Source organism: Colias croceus, chromosome 14 (assembly GCF_905220415.1).
Source record: "Colias croceus chromosome 14, ilColCroc2.1".
Lineage (NCBI taxonomy): Eukaryota > Metazoa > Arthropoda > Insecta > Lepidoptera > Pieridae > Colias > Colias croceus.
In genome coordinates this window covers 8,451,079-8,474,025 of record NC_059550.1, presented here as the reverse complement: position 1 = coordinate 8,474,025, position 22,947 = coordinate 8,451,079, and the positions used below count along the sequence as shown (strand labels likewise).

Here is a 22,947-nt window from a genome sequence, read left to right as displayed (position 1 = left end):
ATAACAAAAGTGACTCCTTACAATACACAGCTTTAAAATGAACAGTATTATAGGTATTATGTAACTAATAACTATGTAAATCAAATATGGCATTTACTTGCAAATATTCATTTCTTTTTTTTTGTCTTTAAATTTAAAGTCGGTATGAACAACCACTCTATACTACGTATCTTCATACACTTTAAAAATAAAAATTCCATAATTTATGAATCATGAATCACGAAATTATTACAAATTCCAAAACAACAACTTCCAAAACAGGTTACATGGTGTAGGCATAGGTATTATTTTTTGAAGTAGCGCCTGTCTATTATAACAAGCATTCCGCTCATTAAAACGGCAAATATTTGAAAACCATTATTCTAACAAGCTAAGCTTTCACAAACAAAACATGCTATGGCACGCGAACAAAAAAGTTATAAAAGCACATGCATATATCACCTCATTCGACATAAACCTCTTTACTCACCAATGTTAAAAAAAAGACAAAAATAGGCCATTTATAGACGTTCTATTTTCAAAATTTAAAAAATCGTCTCTACGCGGTCCTTTCTTTGTCTATTCATTTAGTTTTTGGCGCGGAATAGGTATCTTTATTGTAATAGATTGTAATATTTTCGTTATTTAAAATTAATTATTTTACGTGTGATAAAATATGATTAGAAATTCAACATTTAATGTAAGTTCCCTCTTTCATTGTCAATATATTGAAGTTTATTCACATAAGTATGAACACGATCCGATGTGGAGGCAAACGTACGCGGGATGTTTGATTTTGCTCATGCTTCAGGATATGTATAAATTCAAGTAAGTTTAGAATTTTTTCTTAAAAATTGAATAATTTAGAGTATGTACGTAGAGAGGGAATAAAGTATAGTTGTTTGAATGATAATATAAAATAAGCCAGAGGATACAAACCACGTATGTATTGACAAATTATACTCATCAATAATTTCCGCTTCTATGTAAGTAATTTATTTATTAGTAAGTAAGTAATTAAGTAATTAGTTTTAAAAAAGTAGCAGCTCAAAATATGTATTCATTTATTCGAAGCCACATCGATATTTCTTCCAGTTGTAACAACGAAATAGTATGTAAAGTAAGAACCCACGTAATATACATGATGTTCAATTAGTGAAAAATAATGTCATACAAAACATGACATGGGTAGAATAATTTACAAACATTTGTGGTTACTACCCACCCGTATTTAGTCATCTACGTAATTGACCAGAAAACTTCTCTAATATATTATTCCGTATCACCATACAAACTTCAACAATAAGCCAAATTACAGGAATAATAGAAAATAACTGACTAATTAGACAATCGGAAAAAGTAAAACAATTAAATTATTATAATATTTTTACATTGTGAAATGAATTATAAAGATTTATGGCTAATTTGTAATGTCGAATTTGTGTAGTTGTCCTTATTTTGTATTTATTTAGAGACTAGCTTCCGCCCACGACTTTGTACGTGCATCCCCGTTTTTCCCCGCTCCCGCAAGAATTTCGGGAAATCCTTTCTTGGAGGATGCCTACGTCCTAACATCTACCTGCATGCTAAATTTCAGCCCGATACGTCCAGTGGTTTGGGTTGTGCGTGCGTGTTGAGTTTTATAGATATATAGATTATAAAAATGCTATTCTTATTGTAATTTTTTATTTGTCCTATAACTACTCATAATATTAATATAACTAGATAATTTAACATAGACCAAGAGGTTGGAAATATTGTATGAATTCCCTCTCTCTAAAATGTTAACCTAGTATATATTATATTCTAATATTTTTAAGTGTAAACTACGTAAACACAACAACAGAACAGATATTACATCCAGACATTAATAATTATGTGGACATCTACGTCAGACCGATGACAATGAATAAACGGTATTTGGAATTCGCCTTTCCTGTTCACTCTGTTTTTGAATGGAGGTAAGTTTACTGTTCATATTCATTCATTATTATTTCACACACATTATTTCGCATTATCTACATGAGTTTACCACACAAAATTAACCTTTTAATAAAAAATGTGTGCGTGCAACTGCAGTACTAGTGCACACACGTAAGAAGCGAAACTTCTTTATGACCTTATTTTTCAAAAATATAATTTACTTTATGCAACTTTACAGAAATAAATTGAATAAAAATAAATCGAATCACGCATGGTAGGGATAAAAAAATGATGGCACGTAACGTTAAAATGTTACACTCTTAGATTAAGGATTGGTCTCCGCGCGCGCTACGACTAGATACCGCCGGCGTACTCGAAAAATGCGGCAACTAAAAGTACGCCGAAATCGGCGTACCCGAGCCAGTCGTGTCACAAGCATTGTGTGGAGAGGGCGTACCGATAGTTTCTAAAGATTTTGGACATAACCTGAAGTAAAATGCCTGTTTGTGCCATAAAACTGTTTAAAAAAAATACAACAAATAATAAGAAAGACACTGGGATTACGAACCATCAGGAATAATCGTATTATTCAATATTTCACCTGTACTTCGAAAATGTTGTTTACGAAAATACGACGCCATTTAGTGTTGCCGTACTGCATATCCCAAAAACACACTTTTAATTTGAACTTATTTTATTCATAATGTTTCTTTTTCAATACTATTACTAATGCATATTATAAAAAAAAATGATAATAACAATAATTTATTTCTGTTTAACCTTGTTTAACTGACTCATATATATGTTATTTTTTTATTACCGCTTTTTTACTTTTAAAAAACCTTTGTAATAGTATAGTGGCATCGCAAGTGGGTTTGAGTCACATGTTCATGGGTTCGATTCCCGGCAAGGCCAAAATGAAATAAAAATATTTTTCAAACTTCTTTCCAAGATAGCCCATTTCCCATTTATGGGGTAAAATTTATGTAGCTGGCAGTACAATTCTTCACACACACTAGCGTCCTTACAAATTGCCTTACACACACTACAGAACTGAGTTGCCGCACTCACGGAGCTATTGTTTTTAGGTGGAGCGGTATCTAGTCGTAGCGTCGCGCGCGGAGACCAATCCTTAATCTAAGGTTACACTAAATTTTTTACCAACCCCGATAAAGGAGTTTCACTTCAATAATCGGTAATGATCTTTTATGTAATATATTTTCAACGTTAAGTACATATTATATGTATAAAAACTTTTTTTGTATTCGATATAGCAAAATATGCTGTATAAATACTTACTTGCAAAACGTACTTGTTTATTGCATAATAAAAACACTCTAATTAATCTAAGTTAAATGTGAAATGAAAATTACGAATACACTAATGATTTTACTTAAAAATCGTTGGAAAACACATATTTTGTACATCGATAGCTATCATTTATTATCGTCAAATTAATCTTTAAAATTTTGTTTTAAAATCATACTGCACATTTCATTCGCAGATTTGGCTTTATACTTCGATACAAGCAAAAGAAGATCCTTCAGACATTCTACAGCCTGCCGTTCACACCTCGAGTGTGGTGTTGTATTATTGTGATCTTATTTCTTAGCAGCTTGATCTTTTACATCCTAAGCTATTGGGAAAAACGTATTATTGGTGGAGAATGCAGCTATTGCCATGAATTGCTACTTGCTTTTTCTGCTTTTTGTCAACACAGTAAGTATTAGTAGTAGTAGTATGTATAAGTAGTAGTAATTTTTTTCTGCTATTAGGTACCTATAGTGAAAGAAATTACGTTTTCGTATGAAAGAATGAAAAAAAGTTAGTGGAACATGATTTACTACCCGTATTATTATGCAAGTTGCGTACATTTTATGACATTTAAAATTGTGAGCTATGACAATAAAAACTTTAATTTAATGTGAAACATAAAAAGTAACAAAAGAAAACCAAAATGCAATTTAATGAAGTACGCCTGAAGTATCAAAAAGTCTACGAGTCGGTAAAGAAAGGGCAAAGCAATCCTGTTAGAAGTTGTTTGGAGGGAAATATAAACTTTTTGAGTACGAATCTTTTGGCATTTTAGAGACACAAAGATTATTTTTAGATATAAGAACATTGAGCTTCAGAACGTTGCTATTGGTTCATAAAATAGTCAAGGTACTTACATCATTGTTTAATTAAATTAGTTACACAATTATGTAATAATTATTATTACAAATATACAAATTCACATTTTTCGTAATTTGTGTTTTAACATAATAGTTATTTTAGCATTTATGATACATTCTACACATCAATATAAGGATGAATTTCCAACCAGCTGCTGTCCTTTTTTTTTTTTTTTTTAATAGTGGAGAATGCATTTAGGCATACCCAGGGCACTCGGGGGAAGAGCCCTGGGTTATGTCGGACTCACCCTGCTGAGTGCAGGGACCTACCGACTAAACTCCACTGTGTTCCGCCGTGCCGCTTTATAGACGGGGCCGCGGGTATTCGGTAGAACCGCGTCCGCGGACCAACCAGCTGCTGTCCTATGCTATAATTATCTATACTGCGTTTATTTTAATAATGCTTTAAAATCCTTTATTAATCTGTCATTCAACATTAGACTTAAACCAAAACTAAAATCGGTTACCAACAGCTCCCTTGCAAGTAATGACTTACGATAAGCCTCCCTTAACGAGGTGAAATTAGTGATAGTCTCCTAATATATCAGTAACCGCTAGGGCATCCCAGATCAACAGTTAATGGAGGGAAAATGTCTATTGTAACTCAGACTTTGTAATGACACCTTGTGTGTGTTATCTATGCATATATTATTTTATATTTATAATAACTTTGAATTCTGATTTTACGGATTTTTGGTGTGTTGAGTTTTCTATCTCCTCTCAACTTTGATTAGGATAAACTCGGTAGGTACATTTTGAAAAACTTACAAAAACGGATTTTTTTCTTTCATCCATAAGTAAAACACAGACAAAAAACGTAACAAAAAACCTTCATAATATTAGTAGGGTAGTCTTTAGGATAGTAGGTATATGATTAATTGCATTTTGACAGTAAAAAATTTAAATTTTTAAAGTTCCAGACACAGAGTATTGAATAATGAATAGTACCAACTTCTATGACCCGTGCCGTTATGGGTTGAGTTTGATTATCTGTGTAAGTTCATAATTATTAAATTTTTTTCAAATAAATTATATTAATAAATAATAACATTTTTGTTTCAGTATTACCACTGCAAGCTAACTTATATTCACGTCGTATAGCCTACCTATTTTTCATCCTATGCTCTTACGTCATACATTGCTTCTATACATCTAACCTTCTCTCACACATAGTGAATGATAACGACAGAGCTATGAATCTACAAGCCTTGGCTAGGAGTGATTATGAGCTTGTAATAATACAAGATACTTTAACAGCTCATAGACCAGTAAGTATGTGTGTGTTATTATCTATATATGTATTTATTAAATATTATATTTATCGTCGCCTAGTACGAATAACACAAGCTTTAATTGAGCTTACTGTGGGACTAGGTCGATTTGTGTAATAATGTCCTATAATAATATGTTTTTATATACAAATTCCATTTGCAAGTCACATTTACTAATCAATTTTCGTTATGTTATAAATGTAGACCACATTTGTCCAAGAAAATCGACGTTATTTAAGTCTCCTCTGATTCTTCTCTGCTCGAAATCTTATCGTAAGTCAGGACAAGTAATGTTCATTAATATAATAATATTAATGTTATCCTGTCTATTATTATATCTGAAACTTTTAATGTCACGAAATTTGGCGCGAAATTTAAGGCTACAAAAATAAAAAAAAGTAATACAAAAATACTCCAAAACCTCATAAGATATTAAACTTCCGCCTTGAAAAAGCTGTTAGTTTTTCTAAACCTCCATACATTTACTCCGACAACAGATGCCTCCGGGAAAAAGATTGCAAGATGCGCCATAGACAATATTATTATAAATAGTAAAATGAAGCGTTAACAAAAACAAAAACAAACAAAAATCTTGTACAAAAACAAAATATTTTCAAGACGCAAATCTGATATTTTACTTCAAATCAAACTAGCATTTAAATAAACAGCTAAGAGCATTGAGTTACTATGTGCTAAGTCCAAAAATGCTTAAATAATATTGACAAAATCTTATATTTTTAAGAAAAATAGTAGGTATTTAATTGAAAAATGTTTTGACACACATAAAATCTTCATACATTCCAGAATACACATATTATACGAATGGATAAAAACCTGAGTCTCATAAGCAAAAAAATGGATAACGTCAAAATAATGAATGTTTCATCCGCCTTAGAGGCACTCAAGGATACGAAAACCGCAGTTTTGTCTGATTTTACCTCGTTATACCCTATAATAAAGAGATGTTAGTTATTATTTATATTATCTAAGTAGTTGTTTATAATATGTAATTTTGGGCTGTTGTGAAGTGTTGCAAACAGTCAGCTCTTAAAGTTATTAGAAATTGCATGTTGGTTTCAGTTTTCACGACTTTTTGAAGTGAAACTTCTTTATCGGGGTTGGAAAAAAATTTAGTGTAACATTTTTTCGTTACGCGTGACATTTTTCCGTTACGCGTCATCTTTTTCTTATCCCTACCACGCATGACTCGACGTATTTCTATAAAGTTGCATATAGTAAATTATTTTTTGAAAAATAAGGTCATAAAGAAGTTTCACTTCTTACGTATGTACACTAGTACTCGCACATTTTTTTTTGTTTGTGTCACGTTAGATCACATTTGAAAACTATGTTGTGTTAGAAAAGGTTATCTAATTTATTATGATGTATTAATTTTAACTGTTTAATAACTTAAAAATAATAATATATGTGGGGATGGTGTAAAATGAAAAGCCAAATTCGCCCAATCGATTTATTTCCCAGACACCGGTTACATATCAAAAATACATTTCAACAATCCTCCATTACATCGTACCAAAAAACACACAGTCAAGTCATAGACAACATAGATCGTTTTACAGTCTACAGATAACATATCCACAGATTAAATAATAGAAAAGCACAGACTAAAAATAAAAGTAGTTATGAAATACAATCTTAATTATTTATCCTATTCCCACACGGTCATCCTGCAGAATCATCTGTCCCAGATGAGTCAACAGTCGTAGATGATCAATATGGTAAGTAGACAATGGTAAATCACCTTTATCTATTACATGTAGAAATCCTTCCTTCTTTCCTCTTTTATTTGAATTAAGTATACATTCCACGCAATTATCAATGTTTGTTTTAATCTTTTCTTTTAAATTCTCCATATAATAATTTCTATTTATTAATTCCTCAGTCTTAACACAACCAAAATGTCCGTTTTCATGATGTTTTCTTATAATTTCATTTTGCATTTTCTTAGGTACAACCATTAATTTATTTCCATCCTTAATCTTCCATAACATTCCATTCTTCTTTTTTGCAAGCACAATTGGACTAGCATAATCAGACTTACTTGTTTTTATTATTCCTTCATCAAGCCATTCTTTAATCTGTTTGTCAACAATGTTAAGCTCCAAAGGTGACAATCGTCGTGGATTCTGATAAACTGGTACATCATCGGTTAATAATATTTTAAGTTTTACATTTGATTCTTTAGTACATCTTTTGGGGTTATATTCTTTTATAATATTCTGTATTTTATTCTTATATTCTTTGTTTTCAATATTTGTGATATCTTCATTTTCATTCTCTAGCATTGTAAGGTGTAATATTCTTGTTGCAGTGATAGTTCCAGATTTAAAATTGATTTCTACTTCTTTCAGTACAGGATTTCCTAATATAATGTTGACAGGGATAGCGCCATCATCAACAACATAAAATAAAGTTTCAAAATAACAATCATCAATTTCAATTTTTGCTGTGAAAGATCCTTTTGTATAAATTTCCTTTTCAGCTATTCCAGTTAAAGTTTCTGTTGTTCCTGAACTATAAGATAACAATTTTTCACCTTGAATCTTCCTAAAATAAGACATAATTATTAAATTAGCATCGCTTCCGGTATCAATCAGGGCTTCTACATCAATATTATTTATTTTCAGCTTCTTGAAAGGTCTCACATCAATATTATTTTTAGTTGACATAATTTCCAAACTCTTTTTTATACTTTTAGAACATTCAGTTGATTTATGGCCAAACAAGTTGCATTTAAAACATTTAATGCCTTTAGTACAATTAGGCGACTCATGATCTAAATCTCCACAATTGAAACATCTCTTTACTCGTAGTGTTTTTTGAATTTTCATGCCAATGGACTTTGATACTGAATTACTTTGAATCTTATTAGGTGAATATGATTTTTTCTTAATTTCTGAATAAATGTCTAATTTCTTTCTGAATTCTTTAATGTTACAAGCGCCATATAAAATATTTTTGTTGGACTCACTGTCTTTAATACCGTCGATGACATATTCCATCAGGGCTTCATCTTCAACATTCCCAAGTACTGCAAGTTCCTTCATATGTAAAAAATATTGCTGATGAGTCTCATTCATCTTCATCCGGCGAGTTGAAAGTCTCTTGTGAACAGTTGCACTGTTCAACTTCTTACCAAATTCCTCACGGAGCTCAGACTTAAGTGTATCCCACGTGGTGGTCCCACTTAGTGAACGTAAAAATAGCTTGGCGGTTCCCGCGAGAAGCCGCTTCGAAAATATGAGTTTTTCTATTTCGCCCCATTGCATTAAAGAGGAAATATCTTCAAAATCTTTTACGAATGTTTCGATGCCATAGGCATCATCACCCGAAAATGGCGTCATTGATTTCTCTAAGTCATTGAAGGAAATACGCGGCGATGGTTCACCACAATCATCATCATCTTTTACTCGTTTCGGCGGCATGTTGAATAATGTAAATAAAAAGTTTTATAGTCTTCAAGTCGTAATCGTATAATCATAAGCTTCTTTAAATCTTAGTCTTCGTTCGTAATTCGTAAATTCTTAATCAGGTTAAATCACCGGCATCATAGTCTTCGTCTGTTTTTTCTTTATTCCACCATCCCGTATCCCGGACGAGCCCCCAAATTATGTGGGGATGGTGTAAAATGAAAAGCCAAATTCGCCCAATCGATTTATTTCCCAGACACCGGTTACATATCAAAAATACATTTCAACAATCCTCCATTACATCGTACCAAAAAACACACAGTCAAGTCATAGACAACATAGATCGTTTTACAGTCTACAGATAACATATCCACAGATTAAATAATAGAAAAGCACAGACTAAAAATAAAAGTAGTTATGAAATACAATCTTAATTATTTATCCTATTCCCACATATATATTATACATACATCAATGTCACCACCACGGCTATTCAACTATGTCACATTGCTTCTATGTTATTATGTCTAAGCCTAATAATATATTTTTAAGTAAATGTAATTGCTATACTATCAGATGCATCTTAACGACATAAAATGAAGGGCTAAATAGCCATAATGGTGATTTTCATAGTCTTTGTTGTGTTTTTAAAAGATTGTTGTATATGTATGTGATATTTGAAGATTAAATAAGTACCTAGACATTGTACAATAAATCTTTATATATAACTTACATTTCTCGTTATATTTTAAGTATTACCTCTACAAAGCAAGCAAAATTTTATAGAGAATAACTTTGTTAATGTTTATTCTTCTTAAATAGAAATATTTGCGAAAAGATAAATGAATGATTTTTTGAACAGTTTAACGTGCGCCTTTCTCACGTAGCGGACAACACCTTATATTCATAGCATGGCGTCATAACGTATCTCAATTCTTAACGTGGCCATTCAATTTCCTTTCCCCCATTTTCCAGCGTTGGACAAAGATGCGATATGCGACCTTATTGAAATTGATTTATATTCAATGGTCAAGAAATATTTCTATACGTCCAAACAGTTTCCGTTCAAGGATGAATTTAAGATAGGGTAAGTGAACTTTGTAGTTTTTACAATATGACCAAATATATAAAGTATATTATCTAATCTATACTTAATATTATAAAACTAAAGAGTTTGTTTGTTTGTTTGTTTGAACGCGCTAATCTCGGGAACTACTGGTCCGATTTGAAAAATTCTTTCGGTGTTAGATAGCCCATTTATCGAGAAAGGCTATAAGGCTATAATTATATCATTACGCTAAAACCAACAGGAGCGGAGCAATGCGGGAGAGACCGCGGGGAACAGCTAAGTACCTTATATAGACTCAACAGCTAAGTACCTTATAATACTCAATACTCAATAATATTAGTAATTCTAATTTCTATAGAGGTTGTTATTGTCCGTAAAAGCTGGATAGATACACCAAAACTTGATAAAACGGTCTAACTTATTCTTTCTACATCTTATTTTTAAAATATGTTGGTAGTATTTTTATTTCATCGACATACGATTCCAACCAATGAGGAATACTAAGTAGGTATATTATTAGTAGTGTACAACGTTTGCAGGTTTATTTATCTAAATATTATTACTATTTTAAATAATTTCCAATACCACACAGCTATTAACTTATCCTTTTAATTGTTTATGTATAATATTTTTTTCTAGGATACTAAAAGCAAAAGAAACGGGTCTTGTTCGTCGAATGTTACTGAAGAGTCAACATGCCTTTTCTTGCAACGACCATGAGAGATCCTACACAGATTATACTATTATACCAGTTATTATTTTAATAGCATCCTTTGTGATCACTTTTTGTATATTATTCGGAGAAATTGTATATTATAAGCGTTATGATAAAATAAAATTGTTAAATAAATAAAGATTAAGATCTAATAAATATAATATGAGTTTATTTATTGTTTTCAGGACCCTTTTTTTGTTTTTAATAAAACATTCGAATAAATTAATTTATTTCTAATTTGTTATGGAACTAGATCTATAAAATAATCTTAATAGGTGTGTTTATTTTTGAAGAATTGCGAAACATGATACATATAGATAGCGACGGAAAAGCAAAAATATTGCGCCTTGAGGTTTGAAAAGACAGACTGTATCCAGGAAAAATAATTCTCCCCTAAAATAAGGAAATTGTAAACGCAGAGTACATTATAATTATTTTGACAATTTACTTAGTCCTCAAAAACGCCAATGTAGTATTTTTTTAGTAAGAATTAATTGAGATCTATGTTACGAGTTGCATAACATACCTAAATAAGCCAAGATAATAAATAATAAATTTTATATGTTTGTAAAAACCTGAGCTGATATTGAGCCTTGGGATGCCAACCCTAAAAGGGTTAAATATTATTTTGTAAATAAAAAAAATACTGAAACTGGATATAAATTGGATAACAAAGATCCTTACTCTAAAGTACACGTGAATCAAGCCGCGGGCTTTACTTAGTTTTATGTCAATAAAATACTACAAAACGAAAACCAAATAAACAAGTAATCTGTTGCTTTGATTTCTCATAATAAATATAACCTCAGGGCAAGTAAATGATTTGAAAACCAATTTATATTTTGATATCTTCAACGTTTGACAAGTTTTTGTGATTGATTACAGTTTCCTAGAAAATATACTAATATCTATAATAATTTTAAATACAAGTAACCAGTGTAGTACCTAGTTTACAATAAAAATTACATGAACATTCTTCATAGATTTTAAGATATTTATTTGTACAATACAAAACATCCCTAGACTTTGTTGATGTGTGTATATTTCTTGTGTGTAATAATATTGAGGAGGATAAATTATAAAGTAAATACCTTCTTTTTCAAGTAGGTAGAGTATAATTTATTTGTGCACCCACTGCGTAAACAACATTGAACAAAATTGTGAAATTTTTCGCTTATTTGAACACAGGAAGTTTTCTAATAAGTGGAGCCTGTACTCGTGTATTAAGTATTATTTGTTTAGAAGTAAAATACATTTTTACGAATATAAAATGATATATTTTTCATTATAATATTGTTTTTAAACCCTTACAGGTAACAAGGTCAGAGGCAGAATATGTTAAGTTCGAATTTTGTGAAAACTGCATCATGAAAAGTAACATAGAGAGATGATTAAAAAAAATGAAGCTGAGAATTCAAAATAGAAATTTAAATGTAAATTCACTGTCTCTATTTACGAGACGTAAAGAACTCGTTAGTTACGTCATAAATTATATTTTAAACTAAAAGGGCCTAAAACTAAAGTTAGTTTAAACTTACTTTAAGGTCAGTTACGTAAGAATTACACTTGAATTACAGAATTCACAAACATCAAGCACACATTTTGTAGAGTTATCCCTTCAGGAATCGTAACATAATAATAACATAAAATATACCCCATAGTCTCGCAAATATCTATTGAGCTTGCAATAACTTCAAATTATGCAGTAAATACAAGTAATAACACATTGCATGCACCTTATCAACTACCATAAAATAATAACCTGACCTTCTCATAATAGCATTATTTACTGCTACGGCTAATATTAAATTGTTTAAACTGTCTCTCTATTGTTTAAGCTGTTATTATTTACGGTAGGTTACGTTCAACGGCGTAAAACTGTGAGCCTTAAAACTGACCATGTTCGCATTAGTGATGTCTATGCAGCTTAGAGAGGTTCGTAGAAGAATTTTATTGAATTGTAAGTGGAATAATTTAAGCTTTTAAATTAATATATCGTAATTGGAGTGTAAGTAGGTAGAATACTAATTGTGAAATAAAGATTTTTTGTTGAATAAAATATATCTATCATCATCATCATTCATCCTCATTGATAAGGGAAAAATATCAACAGTATACCCAATTACCTATAACTAGTATTTTTTTTTTTTCAATTTAATAGGAAAAGATTCCTATAATCTAAAATTATATGTTGTATGTCTCTATTGAACTGCTTGACTGATGTTCATAAATTTTTGTACGATTAGAGTAGCTAATTTTTCCAACTTGATTGAATTGATTTTGACGAAAATTTGAGAAGAACAAACATTCATTCATTCATTTCCTATTTGTACAACTATTAAAGATTTAAATTAATAAATTCAGAGATATTCAAAGGAAAAAGTTCGTCAATACCTAATATTATATATCTTTCCATTTGAACAATTATTATCTTCTCTTTATACTCAGTTTATTAAATCAAATTAAGCAATTTCCACACAATTCACAAGGTCACACTAATGGTATCATTACACAAATTATATCAGACCAGCACAATACATGAAATGGTTTCATTAATTTCATTTTTGACCATTATTCCCATTGACTGCCATCAACAATTCATTAGTAGATAGTTAAGCTTGCTATTATGTCGTCGTAGACAAAGTATCTATTTTATTTGGCATCCATTTACTTAAAAGAACAGAAAAATCGTAAAATATAGAAAATATTCTTTCGGTAGATTCGGTAGACGTAATCGTTACAATTTTGATATCTTTCGTGTGAAAATAGAGTCTAAGTATAGTATAGTTAAAAAAATATTCAATTTTTATGAAAAGTAAATTCGATTTTTAAACATATTACTTACAGATGGCGCTGATCACTTTCAAAATAAATGGGAAACAATATGAAGGTAACATTCCGTCTTGTGAAAGTTTAATACTCAATTATTTCCAAGTTTTCAACTGAAGTTTCTCACGAAAGTTGATAAATAAATCATTTGTCTGTTTTAGTCGTTCTAGATAGATATTTTATATAAAACTTTATATTATATGCTTATAAAATAGTACCTAACGTAAATTTAATTTATCTATTTGTTTGTTTGTCTGTTTGTTTGAACGCGCTAATCTCGGTAACTACTGGTCCGATTTGAAAAATTATTTCGGTGTTAGATAGCTCATTTATCGAGAAAGGCTATACGCTACATGTCATCACGCTACGACAAACAGGAGAGGAGTCACGGGGGTGAAACCGCGTGGAGCAGCTAGTTTAAGATAATCATACTGACAAAAACAGTTTCCTCATTTTAAATTTAAAGCTTTTCAAAGAAAATGTATAAAAAGCTAAACTTAATCCAAATATTTGTTACCCATGCACTCGAAATTATAGGTACATAAAAAGGTACATAACTTAGACATGATTAAAATCATTAGACTTACATTCCAATTTATCTTTAGCCGATGGTAGATACGGTCCAGAAGTATCTCTAAATGACTACATAAGAAGTGTAGTAACACTAAGTGGTACTAAAGCCATGTGCCATGAGGGAGGTTGTGGGGCCTGCATCGTGAGTGTCCAAGCGTCACTACCACCTAGCTATGAAGTTAAGACGTTTGCTGTTAATTCGGTAAGGAAACTTCTAGAAAATCTTACATGTTATTATTTAAATGGTTATTTAAATGAATGGCAATACTAGTATAAAACCTATAGGTAAAACTGTGCAAAATTCCTAATTCTCTGGCACCAAATTCTCAGTCTATAAATCGAATAGTTTTATTTTGATTCCCTTCAACGATTATATTATCATCTCATAAACCTTATAAAAATTAAAAGTTTGTCATACTTCTTTCGTATTGAAATATTTCAGTGTCTTGTTTCCATTTTATCGTGTCACGGATGGGAAATCACGACGGTGGAAGGAATAGGAAACAGGATAATTGGCTATCATGAAATTCAGAGTAGACTGGCCAAATTTAACGGTACTCAGTGTGGTTACTGTACTCCTGGTTGGGTTATGAACTTTTACAGGTAAATGAGAGTAAGATAATAAATAATAGAATTGTTAAGTCCTAAATTAAATATTGGTAATTGTTTCTGTTTATGACGTCTAGTCGTTTTACCACGTAGTCGCGAGTAAATAATTCATTGAAATCTTTTACATATTTTATATTTATTTTCTAAGTTTATTTTAAAGTATGAGCGTAAATTTATTTTTAAAAATAATCGTGGTCTACAATATTTCAAATCTGTTTTTCAGTCTTTACATGTCTAAAAATGGAAAGCTAACAGCAGAAGAAATAGAAAATTCATTTTCTAGTAACATATGCAGATGTACTGGATATAGACCAATTGCTGATGCTTTTAAGAGTTTTGCCACTAATCCTGGCCAAAATATTGATAAAAAACTTAAAGATATTGAAGATTTAGATTTATTCAATACGTGTGGTGTTAAATGTAAAGAAAATTGTCACCATAAGAAATGTTACAATGCTAATGATAGTTTCAAAGATAATGATTGGTGTATTCTTAATAAAGATGATAATGAAGTCAGAGTATTACAATCCCAACAGTATAAGTGGTCTAAAGTGTATAGTTTACGACAGGCGTTTAAAGCTATGAATGAATCTGATAATTATAAATTGATTGCTGGTAATACTGGACAAGGTAAGTGAACTAAAAAAATAATATTATAAGTAGTATCTAAAGGAACAAATTATATACATTTGGATCGAATTGGATTTCAGCAGATAATATATTTTAATGCAATAAAGATATCATTCTCGTTGTAACTTAAGAGTTATATTGCTTTTATATATTATGAATACTGTCTTTTTCAGTACCTAAATAATTATGTAACTGAGTATAAAATTATTGTATAACTAGCTTCCGCCCGCGACTCCGTCCGCGCGGATGTCGGTCTTCGCGTGGATGGTTATTTCTCCATTTTGAGTACCTCTGTCAATTACATCTTATAAATATCTATTGGACCCAATTCCCAAATACGGCTAGGCCTATAATAATACGCAACGTGTGTTCGCGGTTCTACGGAACAAAGTCTATGGATAAAACTGAAAAATTAAGATTAATTTTTTTCTACGTATTTTTCCAGGATAAAAAGTATCCTATTTTACGCCCAGGATAATAAGGTATAATTATACCAAGTTTCATCGAAATCGAACCGATAGTTTTCACGTGATGCCTTCACATACAGACAGACAGACAGACAGACAGACAAAAATTTTTTTAATCACATATTTGGGTTTGGTATTGATCCAGTAACACCCCCTGCTATTTATTTTTTCAATATTTTCAATGTACAGAATTGACCCTTCTACAGATTTATTATATGTATAGATAAACACTACCTTTTTCACCAGGTGTTTACCACGTCACAAGTTATCCAGATAATGTGATCGATATATTCAGTATTGCTGAACTAAAGGGTCACACACAAGATGTGAACTTAATACTCGGAGCAGGAACAACACTTACTGATATGGTTGAAATATTTCAACATTTATCATCGGAAAATGAAGACTTTGCGTATTTAAAAGAATTTTGCAACCACGTGGATTTGGTGGCCCACATTCCTGTAAAAAATGTAATGTTTTTAATTATTTAAATTAAATAAAGGTTAAATAAGTTAAAGTATAATAACCATTTTATTTTATAGATTGGAACAATCGGAGGGAATTTGTATCTTAAATATTTAAATAATGAATTTCAATCGGACCTCTTTGTTCTGTTTGAAACGGTTGGTGCTATGGTAACTATTGGTTAGAACATTTTTGCTTTCTACTATACATATTAAAATAATTTAAAAGTATAGCTAAATATAAATTATATTTATAATTGCAGCAGCTAGTGTGAATGAAAGTAAAATAATGAGCTTAGAGGACTTTTTGAAATATGACATGAGGAAAAAAATAATTTTAAATGTTGTTCTACCGCCTCTGCCAAGCTACTGCTGCATTAAAACTTACAAGGTAATGGTATATAAATAAAAAATATTTTTTTTAAATATTACATAAACTAATAATATAAATAATGATTTGAGATAAGTCCATTTATTATATCTAATAAAAAAATTAAAAATATTGTTTTACATTCCAGATCATGCCCAGATCACAAAATGCTCATGCAGCTGTCAATGCTGGATTTTTCTTCAAATTTAAAAAGGACAGTCGAGTTTTAGAAAATATAACGATGGTGTTTGGTGGAATATCGTCTCAATTCACACACGCTATTCAGACAGAAACTATTTTAAAAGAAAAAGATCCATTCACGGATGAAGTCCTGCAAAGAGCACTTAAAACTTTATATGACGAAATGATTGTAGAAACGGCGCCAACGGAACCTTCGCAGACTTATCGGAAATTACTAGCTGTTTCTTTGTTTTATAAAGTAACTAGAATAATTTATTTTTTTATAATTAAAAGTCATTTGCGATACTTAGATTAAAATACATTATTTTAGGCAATCCTTCATCTATGTCCTGGTGATAAATTAAACCCTAGATATAAATCTGGGGCAGAAGTCATAAAGAGAATAATATCACAAGGAACCCAAATGTACGAAACTGATAAAACTATTTGGCCTTTAAACCAACCTATACCAAAACTAGAAGCATTACTACAATGTAGTGGTGAAGCATTATTTGCAAATGATTTACCGAAACAAAATGACGAAGTATTTGGTGTATTTGTAACTGCTGATGTGCCTGCTGGAAGTATTATTAAGAAATGTGATGCAAGTGAAGCCTTGGTAAGTATTGCACCTGTTTTAAAAATAAAAATGACATATTTCATAAAAAAAACACCTTTTGCATTTGCTATATTTACAGTTTAACAATACGACTTAACGAAAGCTAACAATATTGTTCAAATAATATTATTATAGACTCTACTAAATTAACTATTTGTTTTCTTAATAAAGAATGATAAATATTACAGAAATTACTTGGGGTAGTTTCTTTTTATTCAGCGAAAGATGTTCCCGGTGAGAACACATTCACACCTCCAGCTATTCCATTAACAGCTGATAAAGAAGAAATATTATGCTCCAAAACTGTTAAATATCATGGACAACCAGTTGGAATTATAGTTGCAAGTAATCAAAAGCTTGCTACTCGTGCTGCGAAGCTAGTTAAAGTTGAATACGAATCAATTAGTACCAATAAACCACTTTTGACAATAGCAGATGTTCTGAAATCGCCTGAAAAAGAAAAAAGAGTGAAAACGTTTAAAATAATTGAACCTACAGAAACTGGGAAGGATGTTAAATGTGTTTTTTATGGTGAAATAAATATGGGGTCTCAATATCATTATTATATGGAGACTCAGACTTGTGTAACAGTGCCGAATGAAGATGGTCTGGATGTATATGCAGGGACGCAGTGGTTGGATGCGACTAGTATAGCTGTGGCAAATTGTTTAAATGTACCTCTAAATCGGTAAGTTGATTTTACTTTACAAGTAGATAATATGATTGATAATGAATTATATAAATTTATCATCATCATCATCAGCCCATACGTTCCCAATGCTGGGACACGGGCCTCCTATGATAGTATAGTGAACTAATGACTTCTACATCTCAAAGGCCTCCTATGAACCTATATCGTATTTATACAATCATATAATACGTATTAATTTTGAGTAAGAACAACATAATATTATTTACATTAGCTTCGTCTGCTAGAAATATTAAGATTTTAAGAGCTCATTTTTTTTTTTTTTTTTTTTTTTTTTTTTTATACAAGAGGAGGCAACAGAGCAGACGCGTCACCTGATGTTAAGTGCACTGCGTCGCCCATAGGCACCAGCAATGCCAGGGACATTATTAGTGCGTTGCCGGCCTTTAAGGTAGGAGTACGCTCTTTTCTTGAAGGTCCCTAAGTCGTAACCGTTTGGAAACACCGCATGAGGAAGTTCGTTCCATAAACTCGTTGTGCGCGGAAAGAAGCTTCTTTTGAAGCGCGCAGTCGTCGATCGCCAGGAGTCAAGGTGGTGTGGGTGATATTTTAGTTTGTGGCGTGCGGTACGATGATGGAACTCAGCGGCAGGTATTGTTCCAAACAGCTCCTCAGAGCACTCCCCATTGTAGATGCGATAGAAAACACACAGTGAAGCGACGTCTCTTCGCAGCGCCAAAGTATCAAGCCGATCGGTAAGACTTGGCTCGTTAACGAGTCGTACTGCTCTCCTTTGAATACGGTCAAATGGAAGGAGGTGTTGTTGGGGTGCCCCGGCCCAGATGTGGGAGCAGTATTCCATGTGCGGCCTAACTTGCGCCTTATAAAGCATAAGGCGGTGGTGCGACGTGAAATACTGCCCCGCTCGACAGAGGACACCAAGTTTCTGTGAAGCCAATTTGGCTTTTCCTTCCAGATGACAGGAGAACTGTACGCTACTCGAGATTTCGAGACCAAGAATACCGATGCTAGCTGTGGCAGAGAGAGGAATGCCCTGAAAACGAGGAGTTACGACAAAGGGAAGCTTTTTTGCGGTGAACGCGCAGACCTGTGTCTTCTTGGGGTTGAATTGGACTAAGTTACGTCGGCCCCAGTTAGACACCTCTTCTAAGGAGGTTTCTATTGAAGACACGAGGTTGTTCCGGCACTCAATGACGCGGTCCTGAGAAATATTGCTGTGGCCGGTGTATATTGCATCACCAGTACTGTCGTCTGCATAGCAATGAATGCTACCGTCTAGCAGCATATCATTGATATGCAGAAGAAACAGAGTGGGAGACAGAACGCAGCCTTGTGGGACACCAGCATTCACAGGCTTAGGATCAGAGCATGAACCGTCGACTACGACACTCATGCTACGCTCTGTGAGAAAACTGGCGACCCACTGGCAAAATTTCTCAGGAAGCCCATAGGAAGGAAGCTTCGCAAGAAGCGCTTTGTGCCATACCCGATCGAAAGCTTTCGCTATGTCCAAGCTGACAGCTAAGCCTTCCCCCTTGCTCTCAATCGCTGACGCCCAGCGGTGAGTCAAATAAACAAGAAGATCGCCAGCTGACCGGCCACGACGGAAACCGTACTGTCGGTCACTAATCAGCTGGCGCTCTTCCAGATATTTTAGCACCTGGCGATTGATAATGGTTTCCATTATCTTGGAGAGCAAGGAAGTGATGGCTATGGGTCGATAGTTGGACGGATCCGAGCGATCGCCTTTTTTCGGGATAGGGTGTACTAAAGCTGTCTTCCATGTATTCGGGACGACGCCTGTGGAGTAGGAGTGCCGGAAAAGTCGCGTGAGAACCGGCGCCAACTCAGGTGCACACATCTTCAACACAATAGGAGGAATACCGTCGGGACCACTCGACTTGTGGATGTCTAGAGCGAAAAGTGCTTTACGCACAGCGCTCTGGGTGAATCGGATGTCCGGCATAGAGCCCTCGAACCGTGGGATGGTAGGTGGTGATTTTCCCATGTCATCCAAAGTCGAGTTAGCGGCAAAAAGGGAGCTAAGAAGATCAGCTTTCTCCTTTGCCGTGTGGGCCAACAGGTCATTCTCCATGCGTAGAGATGGCAATGACGGTCGACAAAAGTTTCCTTGCACAGCTTTGGCGAGTGCCCAAAAGGCTCGTGTTCCCGAAGGAAGTCGGGCGAGTTTCTCGCCAAGCTTTGCGATATGCTCAGACTTAGCTCTTGCAATAGCTCTTTTGAAGGACCTAGAGGCCGAGTTTAGTTTTCTCTTAAGAGTACGGGCGTCTGGATCATTAGTCACAAGAGCATTGGCCCAGGCTTGGTAACAATCCTGTTTTCGGCGTGATGCCGTTTTACAAGAGTGACCAAACCAGGGCTGGGACTTGCCACCGATGGGAACAACGGAGTTTGGAATGAACAATTCCATTCCCTGAAGTATCACATCAGCAACAGAGTCAGCACAGGTGCTAGGATCTTCTGCCGAGAAACAAACACGGCCCCAGGGATAAGATGAAAAGAAGGTGCGCATCTCGTCCCAGTCTGCTGACTTGTAGTGCCAAACGCGACGGCGGCCACCATTCAGTAGCCGTGAAAAGCGCAAGATTGGCACTTCGCTCCGTACGAGGCAGTGGTCAGATGAGCCTAAAGGGGCATCAACTGTGACCTGATAGCCATCCGGATGGGAAGTCAGCAGAAGGTCCAACAGGGAAGGCGTATGGTCCTCAACATCGGGAATTCGCGTGGGCGATGCTACCAGTTGGGTTAGACCATAGGCAAGGGCAAGGTCGTAAACAGATTTCCCCGCGTGGTCTGTTGTGCGAGACTTGAGCCATTCTACATGGTGCGCATTGAAGTCTCCAAGGACCACGATTTCCGCTGATGGAATCTGATTGAGCATGTTGTCAGCCGTCAATTGTATGTGATCGATGAGTCGGTCGGTTTCGTCATTACCGCTATGGGATCTGTATAGGCACGCATAGACGCGAGGGTGGTCGTCGCAGTCCACACGTAACCAAAGGATGGATAGATCCCTACCTTCAAGACAAGCGAGGCGACGAAAGCAGATATCATTCCGAATAAAAGCGCAGACACCAGCGCGAGGAATAAAATTGTGCTCCAGGGTAAATCCTGGGTAATTCAGATAGGATGTGTCGGAGGGGGAAGATATCTGCGTTTCGGTTAAGAAGAGCAAGGCCGGCTTCACCGTCTCAAGGTGGTAATGGACGGCATTGATGTTCGAGTGTAAGCCCCTAATGTTGCAGAAATTCACGCAGTGCGTGGAAGGGGGTGCGCTGAGCTTTTTGCTCTTGTTGCCTCGGGTTTTAGAAACGAGCGGGATTTTGCCCTCCCCAGAATACGCAGGGCAGCCTGAACAAAGATGCTCAGGGAGGGATTCTCCAGCACCGACAGTGTTGGTACCCTCCTGGGGTAATAGTTCTTTAAATTCCGCTGCCATAGTTTTAAAAGGGAAGGGGGGGGGGGATTGGGCATCCGGTGTGACCCACTCACCTATGCGAAACGCTAAGAAAGCTTTACGCCGGTTTCCTGTGGGTTAGTGGTACCGCCCCGGATGGACTACAGCCCAATTCATGCTGCGTACGATTTCCAAAAGAGAATATCTTACGCAGCTGTAGTCCTACCACTCTAAAATGTCGCCAGAGCCTCGTCCGTTGATCGGCAGGGTGCACCACGAGCAGGTGAGGTTGGCTTTGGCCGTTGGATGGTATACGGCCATTACACCCCAAAATTCTCACGCTCGCACGCTCATTGTTTTATTAAAGATTAATAAGTGATTTTAAATGTAATTTTAAAGTGTAATTTTAAATCATACAATGATTTCCTAAGTATAGTATCCTTGAAAAGTCCTTTAAATAAAAAAATGAAGTCTTATAAAAAAAAAATTATGTAGCATACCTATTTAAAAAAGATGTGAAAATTATTCTTTATCGCCAATTTCCCTTATTTCCTTCCAGGGTGAACGTAACCGTCAAAAGAGTAGGAGGAGCTTACGGCGGCAAAATAACAAGATCGTTACAGGTCGCGTGTGCTGCTGCAATCGTATCGCATTTACTAAATAAAACGTGCAGATTCGTTCTGTCTTTGCAAGATAATATGAAGATTGTTGGAAAACGAGCGCCTACGTACTGTAACTTTGAGGTATATAAACAAATAGTACAAAATTATTATTTCAAAACCTATCATTTGACAGAAATGAAAGACGAGAGACATTTACTTTCAAATAAAAAAAGAATCATCAAAATCGGTTCACCCAATCGAAAGTTCTGAGTACCAAACCCAATAAAAAGACAGTCGAATTGAGAACTTTTTTTTGAAGTGAAACTTCTTTATTGGGGTTGGAAAAAAAATTAGTGTAACATTTTTTCATTATGCGTGACATTTTTCCGTTACGCGCCACCTTTTTCTTATCCCTACCACGCGTGATTCGACGTATTTCTGTGAAGTTGCTTAATATAGTAAATAATTTTTTTTTAAATAAGGTCATAAAGAAGTTTCACTTTTTAAAAAAATCAGTTGACAAATTTTAGCAGAACTAATAAACGAAATCATTGATACAGGTGGGCGTAAGTAAGCAAGGGGAAATTCAGTATTTGAAACTGAAATACTATCAAGATTTGGGCTGTGCAGAAAATGAAATTATAGCTGGTCTTACTTTGGGACATATTATTGGCAATTGTTATACCACTAAGCGATGGACGTTTGAAACTTATACTGTTCATACTGATACGCCTTCCACGACTTGGTGTAGAGCACCAGGTAAAATATCTGATAAATCACTTATAATTGCTTTAAAATTCTTATCAATTCCATTCAATGTTACTCAATAATGTTTAATGAACATAGGCTAGAGTTTGTTATGGTAACTGCTGAAGTTAACAATAAACTTTATTATTACGTTTCTTCTTAAAAATAATCTAAAACTTGAATAAGCTTTTCGTTAAACAATTCGAT

At 33.9% G+C, this 22,947-nt stretch overlaps 3 protein-coding genes across 3 annotated transcripts in view; 2 read left to right on the top strand and 1 right to left on the bottom strand.

Moving 5' to 3' along the window:
- The first annotated feature begins 655 nt into the window (after positions 1-655).
- LOC123697592 lies at positions 656-11,953 on the top strand. Its single transcript, XM_045644134.1, has 8 exons — positions 656-807; positions 1,800-1,940; positions 3,407-3,621; positions 5,139-5,344; positions 6,152-6,311; positions 9,754-9,865; positions 10,487-10,598; positions 11,876-11,953. Exons 1-8 carry the CDS (start codon positions 656-658, stop codon positions 11,951-11,953), a joined length of 1,176 nt encoding a protein of 391 aa, XP_045500090.1.
- On the bottom strand, positions 6,805-9,229 carry LOC123697497. The gene is made up of 2 exons (XM_045644029.1): positions 8,340-9,229; positions 6,805-7,915 (listed from the first exon to the last, which is right to left on the bottom strand). Exons 1-2 carry the CDS (start codon positions 8,791-8,793, stop codon positions 7,860-7,862), a joined length of 510 nt encoding a protein of 169 aa, XP_045499985.1. The 5' UTR covers positions 8,794-9,229; the 3' UTR covers positions 6,805-7,859.
- Positions 11,954-13,409: 1,456 nt separating the features above from the next.
- Positions 13,410-22,947, top strand: part of LOC123697591 (indole-3-acetaldehyde oxidase-like) — a 33,017-nt gene continuing 23,479 nt past the window's right edge. Inside the window, exons 1-12 of the mRNA XM_045644133.1 lie at positions 13,410-13,452; positions 13,997-14,166; positions 14,407-14,567; positions 14,797-15,203; positions 15,917-16,140; positions 16,213-16,315; positions 16,398-16,525; positions 16,653-16,943; positions 17,016-17,303; positions 17,492-17,991; positions 21,951-22,134; positions 22,554-22,752. Coding sequence (XP_045500089.1) covers positions 13,410-13,452; positions 13,997-14,166; positions 14,407-14,567; positions 14,797-15,203; positions 15,917-16,140; positions 16,213-16,315; positions 16,398-16,525; positions 16,653-16,943; positions 17,016-17,303; positions 17,492-17,991; positions 21,951-22,134; positions 22,554-22,752 — 2,698 coding nt within the window. The remainder of the gene's footprint in view (positions 13,453-13,996; positions 14,167-14,406; positions 14,568-14,796; positions 15,204-15,916; positions 16,141-16,212; positions 16,316-16,397; positions 16,526-16,652; positions 16,944-17,015; positions 17,304-17,491; positions 17,992-21,950; positions 22,135-22,553; positions 22,753-22,947) is intronic.

Coding starts and splice junctions, on each gene's coding strand:
- LOC123697497 (XM_045644029.1), bottom strand. CDS start 8,793: ATGCCGCCGAAACGAGTAAAAGATGATGATGATTGTGGTGAACCATCG. Junction 7,916..8,339: donor CATCGACGGTATTAAAGACA/GTGAGTCCAACA, acceptor GTCTTATTTTAG/GAAGATTCAAGGTGAAAAAT.
- LOC123697592 (XM_045644134.1), top strand. CDS start 656: ATGATTAGAAATTCAACATTTAATGTAAGTTCCCTCTTTCATTGTCAA. Junction 9,866..10,486: donor AAGGATGAATTTAAGATAGG/GTAAGTGAACTT, acceptor ATTTTTTTCTAG/GATACTAAAAGCAAAAGAAA. Junction 10,599..11,875: donor CAGATTATACTATTATACCA/GTTATTATTTTA, acceptor AAACCCTTACAG/GTAACAAGGTCAGAGGCAGA.